Here is a 19,929-nt window from a genome sequence, read left to right as displayed (position 1 = left end):
TGACACTTATGCCATCTTGGACACACATGCAGACACTACTCAGATTTTAAATATGCTTTCTCCTAATGTTGCAGGGGCTAATGGTTACGGCAGACGGCTAAGCGTATCAATCAATGCCATGACTAGTGAATTACCTACCGGTGTCTCTGATATGTTACAGCAGAGATTACACTTCATGCATCACCACATTCATTTCTTTCACATTACATATGAGTTTGTCTTGTCACTGCCCAATTGCCCTCTTTTGGACAGCTTAACTGATGTACTATAACAATGAACCTTAGTGAGCAAACTTAATAGTACAGGAATGGTGGGAAAAGATGAGACAGGGTGAAGCTCTGAGTCTAGCAGGTGTGTCAGAAGAGCCTGCCATGTGTCCAACAATAAAGCAGAAGGTGTAATTAATGCGCGTTATAACACTGCATAGGTTCAGAATGCATTAGTTGATGTGTCCTTCCTTTTCCTCTTGTGCTGATCAGTTATCAAATCTTTTATTCTGACAGCAACGGAGGAGACACTGACCATGTATCAAGAAGTTGAGCTGTCATGGCAGAGAGATATGGAGGGTCAACTAAGACAGTGAAGGAGCTAACAGATTTGGTGGCAACACTGAATGCAAATACACAACACAAAGCAGGGGTGCTGGGACACAAGAAGTTGGGTGTGGTCGACTGGAGAGAGGACATTTATGAAGACAGGCCTCACTGGGTCCACTTGACACCATAAGTTACTAGACAAATGCCCATGCCTTAAGCAACGAGGAGGAGGTCCCCCATTGTCAACCTCCTTCAGATGGCAACTAAATCAAGACATCCAAAGCTATTGCTACTTGCCATTAAGGCTCAAAGCCACATACATCCAAAACCTTAGAGCTAAAATAACTGTAGGCCTAGAGCAAGCAACTAAAATTTGTGTGGAGTTAGTCATCCTTTGGTACCTGTGGAACCACCCTCTCCAATATTAAGATTTGAGGGTGCCTAAGTCTTCTGTATGTATAAATGGGTGTAGTATTTATATGCCACCTATGTCTACCCTCCTGTGTACCTTAAATCACCTCTTCATTACTTAACATGCCTAATATGATGTAAATGTTATGTAAATAGTTGTTATAATATATTCAGGGTACAGTCAGCGACAAGAAAAATGTCTACACATGTGTAGTAGAAATGCATTGTCTTTTCTTTTCTTTTTTACTAAATATTTTCAAACCATGGTTGGTAGAATCTGCAAATACAGATGTCGCAGATACGAAGGGTCAACTACAGAGGACTGGGAAATATCTTCAAATGTAAGCATGATACTTGTTCCTGTCTGCCTTTTCCCCCCACTCTTTTCTAGTTGTGAATATATCTGCTTTTATATTATATGTGTGAAAGTCAGAGTTGCTTAGACCAAGAGGATATCCTAAAAATACCTAGAGTTCCCCTTTGTTTTGACATCCAACACCCTTGGGATGAAATGTCAGTGGATTTTCAAAAGCAACTCATGAAATCTAGGAAATCTTATTCCTTTTCAGGGAACTCTAACTTGTGAAGAAGAACTGGAAATAGAAATGGTACCTGTTCTGATGAGCACAAACTAACTTACTCAAAAACACACCCATGCAAAAAGAAAGGAAAATAAAACAAAAGGAATAAAGACAAAAGATAACCTTGGGTTTTGTAGTGGAAAGAGAATGATTTTCACCCTTTACAGAAAAATAAACCTGAATTTATCCCTACGTCTAAAAAAAATGGCATTTCTATAAAAAATTGCTGAGATTTAAAAGTGAACAAGTTACCTGATATAAAATATGTCTTACAGTGCTAATACCCTTCCAGAAAACTCCTTGTGGTTCCAAACGATAATACTGTAAGATTCCATTAAAATGTCCACTGAGTGCAAGGTAGCATCCTCTTCCTCCCAAACTGTGCAGCCCGGGGTGTTCCCTGGTACTCGGAAACACCTACACTCCTTCCCTCCACACTCTGGCAGCAAGCACCTGAACTTGTGCAAGGGCCCATCATTACTTCACTCAGTTACAGTTCCCACATCTATGCTTGAGACAGGCAATTGCCTGGATGATTAGCTGGAATAGGCTAAGCGACACCCCACTCCTTTGTCCAAAGTCTTCCCAGAGATGCCTTTTGCATGATCAGTGCGTACCTTGTGGGAGAGGTTGAAGGGGAAGGGCAGGCTGCCCGGGCTGAATGGTTAGGAGGCCTTGACGCTGCAAAGACAGGAGGTGCTGTTGCTGTAGCTGCTGCATTTGCAAGAGCTGCTGCTGAAAAGCCAACTGCTGGGTAGCCACCTGCTGTTGCTGGAAGAGAGCGGAAGGACAAAAATGAGACAGCCACTTCCCAAGGAAGGTTGTAAGTATGCACGCTTCATGACTCACCCTCACTGTCCAACACTGTTGCTGGGCACTAGAGCTGGGTGGACTGCTCAGTGTTAAGGTTTCAAAAGGACAGAACGCAACACCTCTGAAGGGAAGCAGATTACCTTTCTGCTGCCTGCTCCCACAGGAAAAGCTTTCCTCCGTGGAGCTGGCTTTCTCTATAGTTGGAAAAGCCTGACTTTGGTAGTCAGTGTGTGAACTTGGAGACTTTGAAACTTGTCATTATTCACACTAGAGAGAGGACTGCATCACTCTGGTCTGCAGGGATTTGAACCCTGCACCTTTGAGGTGTTAAAAAAAGGAGGTGCCTCCCTCCAGGCCTGCACAGGCAGGAGCCTTTAACTACTCTGTTTATCACTTCTGACATAAATAAATGAGAAAAAATCAGACCTTTGAAGAAGAAAAACTTCATCTAATATTGTTAATTAGCCATGACAAATGATGAAATAACACTGTAAATCTTTCATAGAAACAGCCACTAGATTTTAATTACACACATTCATAATTTAGCAAACAACATCACACTTGACTGTGAGCGTTTAATGTGAACGAGAGTCTCTAAGCTTCGGATGCCTTCACTTGGCTTTAGTCTCACAAACCCCTAGGTCTGCCTGCTGGTCCTGCCTCCCCACCAGCTTTGTTCTTGAAAAGAAGGGGCTTTACCATATGATATCTTTTTGTCAACTGGACAATGACAGGAGGAAAACTTTTGTTGTGTAAAACATCAATACATCATTCCTGTGTTTAGCAGGCCTGGCTCCAGCCAAAAAAGTTAATGTAGATTTCCTCAGTAATTATCTGAGTGATAGAAAGATAATACAGTGCAGTAGTACAATAAATAGAAGGAAATTATCTAATATCCTTAATCTGCTAGGAATCATATCGAGGTGGAGGTCTTGGCCACATTATAGTTAACACTTAGAAAGGAAAATTAACTCTTCCCCAACTGAAACCAAAAAGAAGAAAGATTCCTTAACAAAAGAAAAAAGTCCCTAATTCTGGGTATAATTTTTAAAATAATCACAGACTTTTAGAACGAAAAAGAATCCCCAATCCTTACAGAGCGTGTGTGTTCTGGTTAATAACTATACCTTACAAACAACTGCATTCACTTAACCTGACACATGACCTTGATCTGATAGAGCCATAAAATGGTTTGTATACCAAGACCTTCTGATGCAAAGTTCAAAGGAAGAGAAAAATGGTGGTTTCCTTTCCATCTCCATGTAGTTTATTTTACAGTAAAAACCATCATTCTCATATTAGCAACCAATTTCAGACTTACTACCATGCCACTGAGAAAGTTAATTGAGTTTCACTCTAAAAAACAAATTCTATACCACGAACAACAAAAATTTAAATAAATTTAAATGAAAAGCCAGTGTTTTCATTTTAAGAACAGCATGCATAAAATGATCCAATTGTTTTCACCCCTTCCCAAGTTATCACATTAATGTAAAACCCAGTGATAGTTATATTCATGTCAAAATGATTTTTTCACTTCTTCAACACATATTAACTCAAGACATTAAAACAGGTAAGGAAGAAGAAAGAACAACATCAACATAATAAAAGATCAGGGGATTAGCTCTTCTTGAAGTAGAATATGATGGGGGATCTGAAGGTTTAGGGGAGGGTGTTTCCTGTCTTACTGTAAATGAAATGTTTAAAAATTGTGTATTTATATAAAATGACTGATACCTTTTCTGTTGTCTCTGTGGCCATCCCTAGGAAAAGCTCATGAAAGCTGTCCACGTCTGAAAAGCCAGGATATAAAAGTATACAAGGCCCATTGTCCAAAGAAAGAATTTAAAAGCAACACTGGTTGCCAAACTGTGTTCCCCACCCAGTTACCAAACACAGGATACGGGTTCGTTTGTTTACTTCTCACAATTGAATGCATACAAAAAAGGTCTCCGCACAGTCTCCTGACAGGTCAGTAGTCAGTGTTAAAATGCTAAAATGCCCTGATAAACCCTGCATTTCGGATCCCCTCCCTAGTGCTGCAGTCAAAGGTCTGTTTTTCTTTCTTTGGCTACACCCTACTGCCTAACATAAACTGTCATAACTGCCTGGGACAAACGGCTCTTTTAAAACAATCAATTTAGCCTACTTCACCCACACAAGATGGCATCAGTTTTTCGTAGCTTATTCAAAATGAATTCTGCTGTCCATTTTCCATACCACTCTCCTCCCAATATGAAGGAGCAGCTGCTCCAATGGTTGAGCAGGGTTCCAACTCTCACTTCATCAATAAACATCTTCGAAGGGAGATCTTAGGTCTAACCCAAAGTGGAACCAAACTTTCCCACGGAAACATCTCAAGACAACTTTAGGCAAAATGACAGCAAAGGTATGCTGCGCTGGCCAAGAGTCTCCTGTCGTATCTCGGAAGTAATCAAAACAGGGTAAAAAGCGGGGAGGAAAAAACTGATGATATAAAATTACGAGCCACTAATGACTGGAGATCCAGTAAATTAATATACTTGTTCCATCTGTCAACATCCAAGTTTGAACCCTGTTAAAATCATAATCACCAGGCTGCACCATGAAAACGGCACCATGTGACTCCATTTCCTTTGAGCATAGAAGGACCAACATCTGCATGGTAATTCTGGGAGATCTCCTAACCACTGTTAATAGGTCCGGGCCAACTCCCTGGTACCAGGAACACTCAGTGAAATCCAAGGACACCCATCCACTCTGCTGGTCTGCCTCCTTCTTAGGGCTATAAAGACCACACACATCCTGAGTTACGTGGGCCCGACGAACAGATGACAGAAACATGGACCACAGTAAAGCCAGTGTCCTGGAGATGCTAAATTTGCTGCTACCATGTCTGGCCCTCTCCTCCTGTAGACACCAAGTATTCTCTTTCTGCCCTCACTCCCTTCCCAAACTCAGATACTGCCATCATCTCTGTGCTCCCTTTCCTGACAGCAGCAATTTGGGAGAGTTAACTTTTATCCTTCTTTCTGCTGTGCAACTTTCCCCTTCACATTTCTTTATGGGCCCTTGGAGCTCATCTGAACTTTCATGTCCTCCCAGCATGCAGACGTGCATTCCAAACTCTGTCTAACACACCAAACAAGAGGTTAATAAGAAGTGGCAACAGAAAGGAAAAACACAATCCCTGGTAACTGATAAGAATGACAGTGGCAGCCCTTTTTTGTTTGTCTTCAAATATAGAGTTAAAGATCTTTAAAAAACTAAATTTTGATGCCTTTGAAAAGAAAGAAGCACAAAATAACAACAGGGGGTTATTGCCTGCAAGCCACAGGGGAGAAACTCCATAATTCTTATTCTCCCTTTTGAAGGCTGTTAGAAATCTGATTCAAAAAAGCAACAGCAGAAGGGGAAACCTCTTGAGGCTGTAACCATTTCCTGTGATCATGCATAATGTGCTTCAAAAGTGGGTTTTTACCAATTCTGTTGATCAATTGCACCTCCTTCATATCCCTTCTTTTTTCTGCTGTGTTTACATCTGATGTGACTCAATGACAAGCACTGTCTGAGACTGTGAAACAGGCCTGTCATGTTGATTTATGGGCGCATCAAACCACAACTTGTCCAAACTGAAGCTCGCAGTTCATTAATTAGAGAGTTGTGACTTTGAAGTCAGCTTTCAGACTGTGGTTTTTAACATTTGGCTTAATTTATATGCTCTTGAATGTGGATCTCTAAGGAAAAAAACTGAAATTCCCTTCTTGTCTTTGAACTTCTTTTGACCGCACAATAATCATTTCTTTGTCCAGAGTGATGCCTGCAATCCCAGAGTCATTAACGCGCATTGAACTGCCACTGATGAGTAAGCCCTGCTGAATTAGAAAAACAGCCAGCAAAACAAAGCTGAGAGCCTTCTGCACAGTGATATCTCACAATTACATGCCTTCCCTCCCTGTGCCATTTCCATTTTAATTACTGTTAGTCCTTTAGATTTACATTTTAGACACTTTTTAATCTGTTCCCTTTTTTATTATAGCAGCACCCGGTAGCGCGCCACTGTACTTAAGGTTGTGTCAGCATTTTCATTAAAACCCCTCCTCCCCTTCACCCCAAAACTGCCCCTACTCTGCAGGGGTTTACAGGCAGGCTGCTCAACAGGACTCCAGGGTAAAAACTTGGCAGAGCATGGAAACGGGTCCAGTTTGTATACACGGAGGAGCCCGCCCAGGGAAAATGTCTAGGTCACTCCCCAACTGTAAAATCAGCACTGCCCAGCGTTCTCATTCATGCGAGGGAGAGGGACAGGGACATGGAGAGGCATCTGCAGAGACTCCTTCCAGAGAAACCAAAGTGGCCCAATGCTCAGGGCCAGGGAAGAAGCCATGGAAGAGACTGACAGGCAGTTTATAGAACTGTGAGAACTCTGCACTGGAGGACAGATGTCATGAGAAGGTACACCTGCATGGGGGCACTTCACAGGAGGGGGTGCCTCACCCACACGGTCCTGCACAGAAGGTGAAATGGAAGCCCCTGGGGATGGGACTCATACTGTCACCTGGCTGGGTAGTGTGGCAGAATGCAGTGACTTCAGAATCCTACAAGGTATTGAGTAAAGAGAAGCTGTTAAAATGTACTAGCCTTTATCTGGAAAATACAAATAATCCAATCCACAGTCTGCCCTAACTTTTAACTACTGCTGTCTAAGGCAGCCCTTTAGCAGTGGCCATAGGTACAACTTGTAGGACGGGGATGTGTAATCTTGTTCGAACTTTCTCTTGTCCACCCTCACGAGAAAGGCGATTCTTTCAAAGGACAATGCATGCCCAAGCTCCCTGGGCTGGAAATAAAAATTATGTGGGTATCCCAGTAAAATCTGACTGAGAATATTTCCCCTCCTCAGTTCCAGCCCGGCCATCAGCGGGACTGGTACAGAATGGGCCTGAAAAGTCCCGCCCACGGTCTCATACACACTCCTCACACAGGTACACGTGCAGCGAGGGCATAATATATGTGGCAGCGAGCAAACGGAACCCAGAAAAGTCTAAGGGAAAACAGGACAATAACTCTCGGTCTGAAAGCTGAAAACCGATAGAGTCAGCTCAGTTGTGCAATCATTTAAAAGATGAATGACAGTTTAATAGCCACTAGATAGTCCTCTGGGATCTGTGGTTTGAAAGTAAAATATGTATTGTCGGTACCTCTTTAGGCTGTTTTCCAGCATGTTGTTGTTGTAAAAGTTGAAGCTGCAACTGTTCTTGTTGTTTTTTATAAAACTCTTGAAGCTGCTGCTACAAAGAAAAGAGAGGACAGTAAGTAACGGAGGGCAGCACCGATCCACTGTCCCTCTTGGTGCCGTACACAAACTCTGATTTGAAAAATAGCACTCTTTTATCTGCGATGGCCTGACCTTTAGTTTGAAACTCGACAATAAATTCCGCACACACTGACTATTCTTGGCATTATTGTTTGAGAAGTAGCCTCCAAAATGAACTGATGAAAAACATACCATTTTCTACACAAACTAATTAAAATAAGGCAAGGAATGACCTTTGATTGTACAACAAAGCTGAAATGCCCTTGCTGAGAGAGTCTGGTGAATCTCCACTGCGTGCTGCCCGAGCTATGAGCGACAGGCAGTGTAGAGCACTGGTCAGCGTGTGCAGCGTTGGGCGCGCCTTGGCTTCTTGTCCCCCGCCACAGTCCTCAGAATCTCATCTGGTGGGTTCCCATGACCAAGTCTGTATATTTGGTCCCCGCGGTACAATGACAGCTAGAAGTTTATTGCAACATGAGGATATATTGAAGAGCCAAATCAACTTTGCACTTTGAAATTAACCAACTCCAAAATGCTTCTTTATGTTAATGGAAAAAAAATTCTGTAAGCTTCTAAGTTGAAATTGGGACTTCAAGAGCTGTCATATTTAAACCTGCTCCCAATGTGCTCCTCGTTTTGCTTTGATTCACACCATTTAGAAGCCTCTGGGCTTACCAAATAAAACAGTGTAAAGCCACATAAGCCTGAAAGATCTTTTTCTACCAAGTCCAATTATAGCTGTAATCTCAGTCCATGGGGTGCCCTCTGAGCCCAAACCCTGGCCACTCTGGCAGGTAGGCTCCCACCCTTCTGAGACACAGTGCAATCCATTACGCAGGACTGGACTGTGTTCTGCCCCATTCAGCTTGCCCAGCTGGTTCTTCCATGGACAAAGTAGCTGCTCAGGTGGAGGGGAACTGTGAATGGAGGCCTGGGGACCTAGGTTTGGTGGGGGAGGAGAAAAAGGACAATTACCTGTTGAAGCATGAGGGCTTGCTGCTGCTGGAGGAGAACCTGAAGCTGCTGAGGGCTCAGCACTTGTTGCTGGAGGATCTGCTGCATTTGCTGGGGAGTGATAACTTGAGGTGTCATCATAGCCACTGACACGGGAACCTGGAACATTAATGAAAGATAAATAGGAAGCAGGAGATCATAAGCACCCAACCCTCTAGGTTCTGAAACTGCCTGCCATTAGTCTGCTTAAAGAATGAACCAATTTCCCATGCAAAATGTATTTACCCACAGGGGATGGAGAGACGAATCCTACGTCATCTATCATGGAGATTATTATTAGTATTATTACTACTACTAGTACTACTATTTTGAGGTATTGGAAATTGGATCCAGAGCCTTACCCATCCTAGGCAAGAGGGCTACCACTGAGCTACACAAGAGCAGCCCTGGAGGTTATTTCATATAAAGAAAAAGAAAACAAAACTCTGCAGCCCTGACTAAGATTCCAAGAGGTCTTGCAAGCAGACCAGGAGGAAATACTTAATAAAATGCTATCTAGATTTAGGATACAGAAAAATTTTAATTCCTCATTTGGAACAAGTCTTAGGTCGAAATGAGCTGTGAGACATTAGCCCAAACTTCAATGCAAATGGGAACCAACATCTCTAAAGGTGGAGTTAATATGGCCCACTTCCATGGTGTAGAGGGACTTGAAGAACAATCAAGGAATCTTAGTGTTGTGTGAGGGAACCTTGGACGCACCTTTGAACTTAAACACAGACCCTTCATATGATGCCTTTTACCCTTCCTTATTTGCCCAGCATACAGATGTCTCAATTCTCTCATATTATGTGCGATACCATTAAAAGGCGCTTTCCATGACATTTCAGTGACAAACAGCTACAGTGATGAACTTGATAGCATTTCATATTTGCAACTGTTAACACGTTTCTGCACGGGCATCTTTGCAAGGAACCTGCACACTGTATCTGAAAGGATGATGTCTTGTTCAGATAAAACACTGACATTAAAATGACAGGCTGTCTTGGCCAAGGTTACACAAATTGTATTCAAGCGGATACCTAATGACAATGCTATGAATTCTGCAAGCTTTCTAGAATGTAATTTAGCTATTCAAAATAATCACTGCACTTGTGTTTAATTTGCAGACTACATGAGAACCATTTTGTCAGTCCCCGTAATGCAAGAAGACTATTTCATGAAAAATCACCCCCCAAATAAAAAGATAAGGAAAGAAAAAACAATGAAAGAAAAGACAAAACCCGTATGCCTTCTCAGAGTAATATTTAAGCATCTTACTTTTCTTTGGTTTCTAATCAAACATGTGACAGCAAGAAGCTAGAAGGAGTAAAGGATATACTTTGTTAAAAAGGATCTGCTGTCATCTCATGTATTACAATAAAAGGTAATAACATGTTTTGCACTTTGCCTGTGTGCCACTTTAAAAAAAAATCCAGCAGACAATAGCTGATCAGAAGATAAAAGAATTAAAAAATCTTTCATGGGAACAGTAAGCAAAAGGGAGAAATGCAGTATTAATTTTATGTAACATAATGTCTTAATATGCAGTTTATCTTGACTTTTTCACATGATTTGTCCTGTCATTTGCATAGCGAGCTCTCATTCCTAATTTCACAGTCATTATGCACTGATGTCCCGATTTCTCAGCATCACTAATTTTGATGAACTAAAAATGGTTCCTGAAGGTCAGATTCATGTACAGTGAACATTCTCCACTGTTGTTGTGGGTATATTTTGTGTGTAGGGATATTGATATGCAAGTTTTACATGTTTAGAAAACACTAGCTAGAACATTCAAAAAATTTCATTAACCCAACTCTGGAAGGTCACCCATGAATTCTTCCTATTGCAGTGGCTTTTTAAGTGTAGATGTAGATACGCTGTAATTTAAAACAGATGAGCATGTCGGAGTATTTTTATATGTAAAAAGGGACAGATGTATATGAATGGATAAATTATCTTTTTTAAAAGATACTGTAATTCACAGCAGGAAATATCACCAATGATTGGAACAGTGAACTTCCATTCAGTCTAGGGCAAACTCCAAGACATTATCAAAACATCCAACCATCTACAAATTAATCCCAATTAGCCAACTTGGTCTTGATAGAGAAAATTTTTGAATTTTTAAGTATGTGTTTGTTAGATGCCAATCACTATCTTTCGAGCTGCTAAAGCCAATATATCACAATAGAAGTTTACTTTTCCTTGAGAGTTGCATCATCATTTGGGGAGGTTTGATTAAGCAAACAAAAGAACCATGTTTAAGATTTCTTTTTTCCTCTGCGTTTCTTGGATGATGTACAATATAAATATTCTTGAGCCAAATTTCTGATGGTGATGAACAGGAAAACAGACAGGAACAGGGTGGTGTAAAGTCTAAACTGGTAGTGAACATGAACTTAACAGAGTTTTAGGAGAAATCAGCACAGAAATAATCCCCACTGTAATTTTTAAAAGAGCTATAGCAATCTTATGTGAGAAAGGGACACCACTGTGAACTTTTGGGGGTGATGAAAATGCCAGCCAGCATTTTGAAAAAGGCAGTAGTCACATAGATATATAAGCATACAACTGTCAAGACTCAGACTCCAACTATACATTTAAAAAATGTATTTTATAGTATGCAAATTATACCTCGAAAATAGTTGGCTGCATTTATTTTACACACGCACACACACACACAATCTCAATTTTTTTTAAAACACTGGGAAAATTGTATCTTCTTAAATGAGAAGCACTGTCTTTTGACTGCCAAAAACATAAGGGTATCAGGGAAAGGACGGACATACACAGATCATCTATGAACTCTTACAGACAGCTAGTGGTTTATGTCTCTTTTTTTACAGTTATTCATTTTTGTGCAGTTGTGCAACCACAGAGCAGGAGAACGAACTTGAGTCTCTCCTGCTTTTTCTCCTTGGACATCGTGATGGAGGTGCTGATGAGTAATACAATGCTCAAAGCAGCAGACAAGGAGAGCGAGCAAGGAGCCTGAGTAATCCTCTAAACTGGCTGATCAGTCTCTGAATAATCAAAGTGGGCCGTTATGTCCTGATGGCCTCAACGTTGCTTTTACTATCTTAAACCACATTTTCACACTACTTAGCTCTGAGCCCCCAAAGTGGGCTCAAGCTTAAATTTATAAATGCAATAAAACTGAGATATCCCCAAAGTTTCTGCTCCAACATGTCAGGAGAAGAGGTTATGGAAAGCCTTAACAAACACATTCAAATGAACCAGAACCCAGGGTGAAGCAGAAGAGGGAAGGGGAAGATTGGAACACAGTTTAAGGCTTCAAATAGTTAAGAATTATAGCCTATATATCTACTCCCTTAAATCCCAGCGTCCAACTTTCTCATGTAGCTAGTTCCTACTAATACAAGGAATCAAAGGGCATGCAGTACCAGCGACGGGCTATTACAGCCCACACTTTATTGCCCATTACTACTGAGGTCATTAGCGGCAAGAGTGATTGTAGCAGTCTTAACCTATTGATCACTGTAACTACTATCATTTAATCCTGTGTTGAATGTCTGGAAAGCAGCTAAAGGCACACAAGAGAGAGTGTTTCAGCATTGAGAAATATGGCCAAAGCTTAGAAATTACACTTTGATTCATAAAATCTAGCCAGTGGTTTAAATCAATAGTATTTAAAACAGTCATGTGACTTTTTAACTACAGCAGTGTAATATTTATGAGTCCCTCTTTGAGAGTATTCAGTGAAAACGAAACTCTTCCCTCCATAATCCCAATCCCATGCCATCTACTTTTACCCACCTTCTGATAAAAAATATTCATTTCTGATGTATTGTGTAGCTACAGGGCTCATGCCTTCTCTGGGAGTTCAAGCTAATTCTTGATTTCTTTCTCATAAGACAATTTCAATATAAGGGAGAAAAGAATTACATCCCTGATACTGTAACTACCTTAACTGTTTGAGTATGTAAAAATGAGTATGTTTTATGAGTTAACAATGAATCATAGAAGGCAATTTATGAAGAACTAGAATGATTCTGTCTAGCTGCCTTCAGGGATCAGAAATTCAAATTAAACTTCTGGCAGACATTTAAAGAATGCTAGCATACAAAACCGAATTTAAAAACACACACACACACACACACACAGTTAACACTCTTTAGCTGAGTTGCAAGAGGAAATCATGAATTAAAAAAAACACGCCACAAGATACACTGTTGACTGACACCAACTGGGTGTGGTTGATCCCAGGTGCACAGAGACCTATGGGAATGGCAGAAATACAGCTGTGCTTGGGCCATCCAGAGGGTGCTAGCATGGGCCTGCTGCCGCCTAATACCAGCACCCGGGGAGCCTCCGGAGACTGAGGGCTGCTGTTAAAAGCCATGCACTGCTGTGTCAATTCTGCCTGATGCAGTTTAGTTTTCCTCCAAAATGATGCTACATCCTCTGAACGCTTGAGGACTGTTAAAATGGTGTGCTTTATTATTGTCTTTTATCCTCAGTGAGGAAAGATAAGGAATGGGAGGAGGAATGTGAAAAGTAAACAAACAAATAAAAACACTCACAGAAACAATACTTCCTTCTCATCTAGGAGACAATTGAAGGAATTGGGTGGGAGGCGAGATGGCACAATATAAATACTGAAAATAACATGTTATCATTTTTTCTCTCCCTTTAGTTTATATTCAAGTTAACTATACATAAATACTGCTCAGTATAATACACAGGTTTTGCACAGCACCATCTTCTGATATGTGTTAGTGTACAAATCAAACTAAGAGGAGAACACAATTTCACCATTACTTTATTTCCCTTAAATTTACTTCCAAAAAATCTGAAAGCTATTCTTAACGTTTGATCATTCACTCCTTGTGTGTCCCAGCAAACTCACTTTCCTTCTGGACTTCAGGCTGTGTTTGGGTGATAACTAATCAGGTTAGGCAGTGTCACCTAGTTAATCGCCTAACAAGAGCAAAACAAATTAAATTAGAAGGATCCAGAGTGTCAAAACAAAACCAAACAAAGAAAATGGCTCTATTAAAAAAAAGAAAGAGGAAAAAAAGGAAAAGAAATCGAATTGTGCCAAATTTTATATGATGATACAGACGTAGCCTGTGCAAGGGAAAATTAAACATCATTAGCACTGACCTTCTGAAAAAAAAAAAAAATAGCAGTTTTAAGAACTAGTAAACCAACACATACAGCAGATATAGCAGCAAACAAAAAAGTTAGGAAGCTTCTATCTATTCCCCATGGTATTAGCAAAACAAAAAATTTTTAAAAACCAACCAGGTACCATGCAAAATAACTGTATCATGAAGGAAAGAAAAAACATGTCTGACATAATATTTCAGTCTTTAAAAAAAAAGCATGCTATTCATGTGGAAAGTACAATTCTGTTTCATTATGGAATTCTGCTTTTTGTATAACTCTTTTAGACTTAGCTATTTTGCCACAATACTGTACAAAGCATTAAGGCAGGTAATGGTTATTATATTAATGCAAAATCATCTAAGTAGTCAGTCATTAGCATAACTGTTCTTTCAGTAACAATACAACCACCTATTAAAATTTTAGAAAAAAAAGGACCTCTTTAAAATGCAATTAGCATTTCATTTTTTATCATTTTGTTTATTACATTCTATCAAGAAAGGCTATCTCTCTTTCAGAAAGAATTGTAAGGCCAAGACTTGCCTGCCAATCAGGAGTTATTTCAGGTTATCAACCCTAATAAGCAATCTCTAGCAAAGCTGAGTTCTTTTTTGGGGGGCTGCAAATTTCAAAAAGTGGTATAAATTCGTATTTGTTTACAGCAGAGGGAGCAGAACCTCAACTCCCTCCTCTAACATTTCCCAGGCATACAAGGTTACTCCACTAAGTGCCAGCATAATTGTTTTAGCTCTAATAAATATCAGCTTCATTTGCATAAAAATGTAAAGTTTACATAAATTAAACTGCTTCTCCCATTAGCAATTGTTAAGTACAGGAAACAATGGAAGCTACACATGAAAATAATCACTCAATAAGCACTGATCTTTTCAACCCCGCAACTAATTATCGTTATTATTATTATTATTTAAATCAAGAAAAATGCCTCCTCTTTCCTTCTTTAACCTTTCTCCTGTAGGTGGGATGGAAAACAATTTAGTGCACATGAATCAAACATAGTATGACATTTTATATTAACAACAACAACAACAAATTGTTTTTAAATCTAACATATAGAGGAGAACCACTCCAAGGAAGTAATTCCAAAAAGATCCCACTCACAGATCTTTTAACTCTTGAAAGGAAAAAGAAAAGGCCTTGGCTAAATAAGTTCCCTTAAATTGGGGTATTATTCAAAATTAATGAAAGATAGCAGCTGTCATCAATCCTATTTGAGATGTATGCACAATTAAAATAAGAAAAGATAACTTACAATTTTAGATCACTTGTTAACTGTTACATGGAGAAAACTATTTACCTTTTGTCCAAAATTTTTTCCTAAGGATTAAATTTACAGTTCTGCTTTATTTAAGCTTTCACTAGCACAAAAAGTGACACAGGAAGCTGAACTGCAAATATGTATTTTTCTGTGTTACTGGGGGAAGGGATGTTATAAATGAATTTAAACACGCAGCCGGCCCAAATTAAATCATCCTAAAGTTTAAGAAGGCCTTACTTGTGGTGTAACTTTTTCTGAAAAAAAATTACAACTTAAGTTTCTCAAAGTGATGCAGTTTCTCAAGCCCATTTCTAACACGTTCACCTTTTACTTCACAGTTAAGCTAAGGGGTGCAAATGAGATTCTAATGAGAAAACATCAGTTGCTTCTTTGACAATTTCACCATTCATTGATTTATTTCTAATGAAGATAAAGCTCAACCAAAAGCTCCCCACATGTGAAAGGTCAAAATATGCTTTACAAAAATGCCTAGGAAAATCAAGGCAAATGGGAAACCTGTGAGGACCCGCCTCATGAAGTGGTGTGACAATTAGAGTAATTGAACAAAAAGCCATCTTCAGAAAAAAGAAAAAGAAATTAAGCTGCCACAACTATAACAGGTTAGATGAAAAAAATCAAAATTTAATGTATTCTCCCCTGTGTCATCTTGTTTTGTCAAGACATCAAATAGAATTGGGAAGTACAAAATAACAAGCCCTTGAGAAATCACAGAAGCCGACCTTTTTGATGTTGTTGATTTACCTTGTTCTCAGTTATTTGAACAATGATGTTTCAGATTTAAGGGCAAGATAAAGCTTAAAAATTAAAACATGATACCAATGTAGTCTAAAAAGCTCACCCTAACATTTAGCCTGCATCTTCATTGATTAGCTGCTTTTAATAGGATTTGGAAATGAAGTATAATGTATGTGTTCATTTTTCTCATTCTAAATTAATTATTCTTCGAACAACTGCCAGGTTTGAAGAGGGATTCAGAGAAGGTTATTCCTATCATCCAGAAGTATAGGCACCGTTTAACTCTTCCCAGAAAATTCAAGTCCCCACAATCTGTAAAGGGTTGTATAGCTAGAGGTACCTGTGTTTCCGTCTTTTAAAATTAAAGAAAAAAATCTAAATGCAGAATGTTATTTATAGGGCCTTGGGGGGGTATACACTTTGAAATGACTAAATAAGTAACCAAAAATATCATACTGCTTCTCAAAAAAACAAAGCTTTCATCACATAATACATTGAGCCTACTGGTGGTGTTACTATCCCCAAATTTAGCCTTGAGGTATACAGGAGCTAAACTCCTTTGCCCCAAGAGATCCACAGCTCAACAACATACCCATTAGCTCGATGTGAAATATTACATACAAAGTTGGTACAAAATCGAGCAATCACAAGATAGCCTTGTCAATTTTTCTAAATAGACAGCCTCTCAGAAAGCACCTATAGAATCCAAATTATGCAGTTAAAAACATCTGTTTAAAAGGCACTAAAAACAACCCAGTATTTGCAAGCCTAGAATTCATAAAACCTAGACAGTTAATAAGTCTACTTAATGATTTTAATTCCTTATCACAGGGTACGTATTTTAACCTGTAACACACAGCAAGACCCAGTGTACGTATTTATTTACTCTAACCTTCTCTAGTCAACTGGTGTTGCATTATTCCTTGGGTCCAAATCTCAGTGAAGGACTTGAAGTGGATTCTAACTGGCCACTGTATTTGCTTAGTTACTGAGAGCTTGATTTTGCGTTTCTCTTTAGTGATGTTCAGCCACAACTAAACTACATAATAAAATGAATTTCTTCAACTTTTTTTTTTTTTGGCCAATTTAAAATTTACTCAGATTTTACGATAAGCTGAGAAGGTGGACACAACATTCGCTCCTGATTGTCCCAGAAACACAGTTAATTCAAACACTTCTGCCACATTAGCCAAGACAAATCTGGAATTTTATTGCTTTTAATTAATCTGAATTTCAATTCCACAGTATCTTACAGTCATGGGGAGGCTGGCTGAAAAGTTGTAGAACTGGTCAGCATCATAAGAGTTTATCTTTCAAGTGACAGCTCCTAACAATGTACACATGCAAGGCAGCAACGGCGAGGATTTTGTTTTTAAGGTACATTCAACTGCAAACAAAAAAAAAATTCAAACTAACCATTCCTATCATAAGCTTTCTCATGATTTATGGTTTACCAACGGAGCAAGGTTACGCAACACTGCATGCCTTTAGATGCATTATTTCAGCTAGTTGAGATTTAATTAAGATCACAGCCTCTAAAATCCCTGTCAAATGAAAATTCAGAGAAGACAATACACTATATATCCTCATGCAGAATGTTTCCATTCCATCCCTGGAAAAATATGAGTTAATCCACGTTTCTATGGCTGCAAAGTTCACTAATTTTGTTTTCTTTTGACACTTAAGTTGTTTTCTATTATCCATCATGAGATCACTCCCTTTCAGAGGGGAGGAAAAAAATCGAGAGTGAAACACGCTGCAGAAGTGCACTTGACATTATTATCTGACATTATCATAGCTTACCTATGATGTCATCACATTTTCATAGACTCAAGCCATGCTTAAAAGTTTCATTTAATGAAATATGTTCATTAAAAATATACACCATTGGGAATCGTACCTTCTCTCAATTGCTTGGATTAAATAACTGATATATTTCTCATTTCCTTCACTGACCAACTTTTTGGTGGACAAGCTGCATATCTGAGCAGGAAGAAAAGTTCTTCAGGCAAACAGACAAATACAAAAATCCAGTACTTTCACTGTGTAAGTAGTTCTTGGTGTTAAAAAACCTTCAGTACATTTTCCTTTCCTACAAAGTAGTACTAACTCATGTTATTTTGTTTTGAAGGAATAAATTATGACTGCGTGGTCCTTCACCTAGCCAAATGTATTTTTATTTGCATCATTTTAATATCTGCTTGCTTATCTCATGCCTTAGAAATGACAGGTGCTTGCAGTCTCCTTCTTGACAGGCCACTACACAAATAACTGTCTTGCCTGAAAGGGCTAATGCAGTACTAATGAACAATAAATCAACTTTGATTATCAAGTGTCAGCCCAATCCGTTTTCAGTTCAGCTCTATCACATCCTAGGGTAAGTCAGCCAGTGTCTCTGGGTAGGCAGTCTGTATTTTGGTTTCATTTTTACACAGTTTTCAGTGAAATGTGTCACGCAGCTACAGAGCAGCACATATAATACATATAGGCCTTTTTCTTTCCAATTTATGCAAAGGGTATCAATTAAGACACTTTATTTTCCTCGGGTTTGCTTAGTGATGAGTCTTCACGTTCATGAAAGCCTTATATTCTTTTATACGACAATAGCAGCGACAAGTTCAACCCCAAACTAGAATCTTAACGCGAAGACTCTCGAGTCTGACACTGACGTGCTGCTACCTCGAACACTTTACCACACAGACCACCTCTGCCTGCACGCACACATTCCTGCTGGAAAATCTGCTGCAAACAAATACAGCACGGCAGGTCCGCTTCTGAAATAAATACGTCACTTGCTTTAAACTTTAAAAAAATTGGCTCGTTTAACACTGACTTCCTAATGAAAAAATATATGTAACTTATTTTTTTCTTAAGCAGATTAGTCACTGATAGTATGATTCATATTTCCTGTTATCAGGCTTAATTTCCCCCCCAAATGTGTCACTTTCAGAATGTTGGAATCTATGGAAATTAGGTGATTTGCATTTTTAAATTGGCTTGATCAGAACACTGGGTCTGCTTGGATGAGGATACGAAATTATTAGATATTTTAGTTATAACTGGAAGGCCTTGAAGGAGTTAATCCCAGAGAGGAAGAGCCTATATGTACTTTGCTCTAAAACTTTACCACCCACTTCCCAAAGGTCCTCTCCTCCTCATCTACATACTTGGGAGAAAGAGGGGGAAAAAAAGTCCCCTTTCCACTGACCATCTTTCTTGCAGTTCTGACAGTTGAGTTAGCCACGCCGGTTCAGAAGGGAGCACCTCCTGGCAATCCCTCAGTCGGCCGCACGCCCAAGCCCAAGTCCTGCTCACTACTTCATTAACAGCGAAGTCGTGTGACCTGGGCTGAGGGCCCTCAAGCTGCCCAAGGGGTCCGCGTCCTGCAGGCCCGCCTGTCGCCTGTCGGGCTTGGCGTGGGGCTGGCCTCCCTCCCCCTCCCTCTCGACAGTGTGTGAACTCCTCGAATTTGAACAGCTAAGCTGAAAATAGCCTAGACAGATATAGCAACAAACTATCAGAAGCAAAGAAACATCCACACGGGCTACACTGAGGCTGAAGGCTCCTGTGCGTTTCACACGCTCTGGAAGTGGCATAAATCACACCCCAGATCCGTCGTCCCCCGAAGGGAGCGGTGGCGAGGGCTTCACCAAAGTGGCCGCGTGAAGGCCAGAGCCGCGGCAAACGAATCGCAAACGGAAAAAAAGAAACAGACACAGAGCGAAGCACACAAGCAGGACTTCCTCCAACTCTCGACTGTACCCCACCCATGAACATTTAAAAAAGAGAAAGAGCGAGCGAGCGAGCGAGCGAGCGCGGGGCAGAACCTCTCCCCGGGACCGCAGGCCCGGCGCGCCCGCTTCCCAGCCCGCCACTCCCCGCGCCGCCCGCACTTCCAGAGCGCAACTCCCGGGCAAGTTGGTAAACAGCGACGGCGAGGACGAGGAGGGCTCGCAGACTCAACTTCGGAGCCCTCGGCCGCGCCTGCCTCCCCCTGCGAGGGCCCGGGAAGCCGGCACCGCGGAGCCGGGGCGGAGAGCGAACCGGCGAAGATCGAGCGAGGGGACCAACCTGACACTCTCCATGTAGCCGCCAGGCGCGCGGAGCCGGGCAGGGGCGCGCGCGGCCGGG

General features: G+C 40.4%; 1 protein-coding gene across 10 annotated transcripts in view; it reads right to left on the bottom strand.

Moving 5' to 3' along the window:
- The window catches only part of Foxp1 (forkhead box P1), a 480,479-nt gene that overhangs the window by 83,748 nt on the left and 376,802 nt on the right, over nt 1-19,929 (bottom strand). For 8 of the 10 annotated variants that reach the window (XM_013513674.1, XM_013513677.1, XM_013513675.1 and 5 more), the window contains 3 exons: nt 8,613-8,750; nt 7,522-7,611; nt 2,146-2,299 (listed from right to left, as the gene is read on the bottom strand). In XM_013513674.1, the coding sequence (XP_013369128.1) occupies nt 2,146-2,299; nt 7,522-7,611; nt 8,613-8,750 (382 nt within the window). The remainder of the gene's footprint in view (nt 1-2,145; nt 2,300-7,521; nt 7,612-8,612; nt 8,751-19,929) is intronic. The other 2 variants (XM_013513676.1, XM_013513678.1) reach the window with 2 other exon arrangements.

Source organism: Chinchilla lanigera, unplaced genomic scaffold (assembly GCF_000276665.1).
Source record: "Chinchilla lanigera isolate Chin_1 unplaced genomic scaffold, ChiLan1.0 scaffold00020, whole genome shotgun sequence".
NCBI classification, from domain to species: domain Eukaryota; kingdom Metazoa; phylum Chordata; class Mammalia; order Rodentia; family Chinchillidae; genus Chinchilla; species Chinchilla lanigera.
Note: the sequence above shows the minus strand (reverse complement) of the source record. Positions and strands in the feature narration are given on the sequence as shown.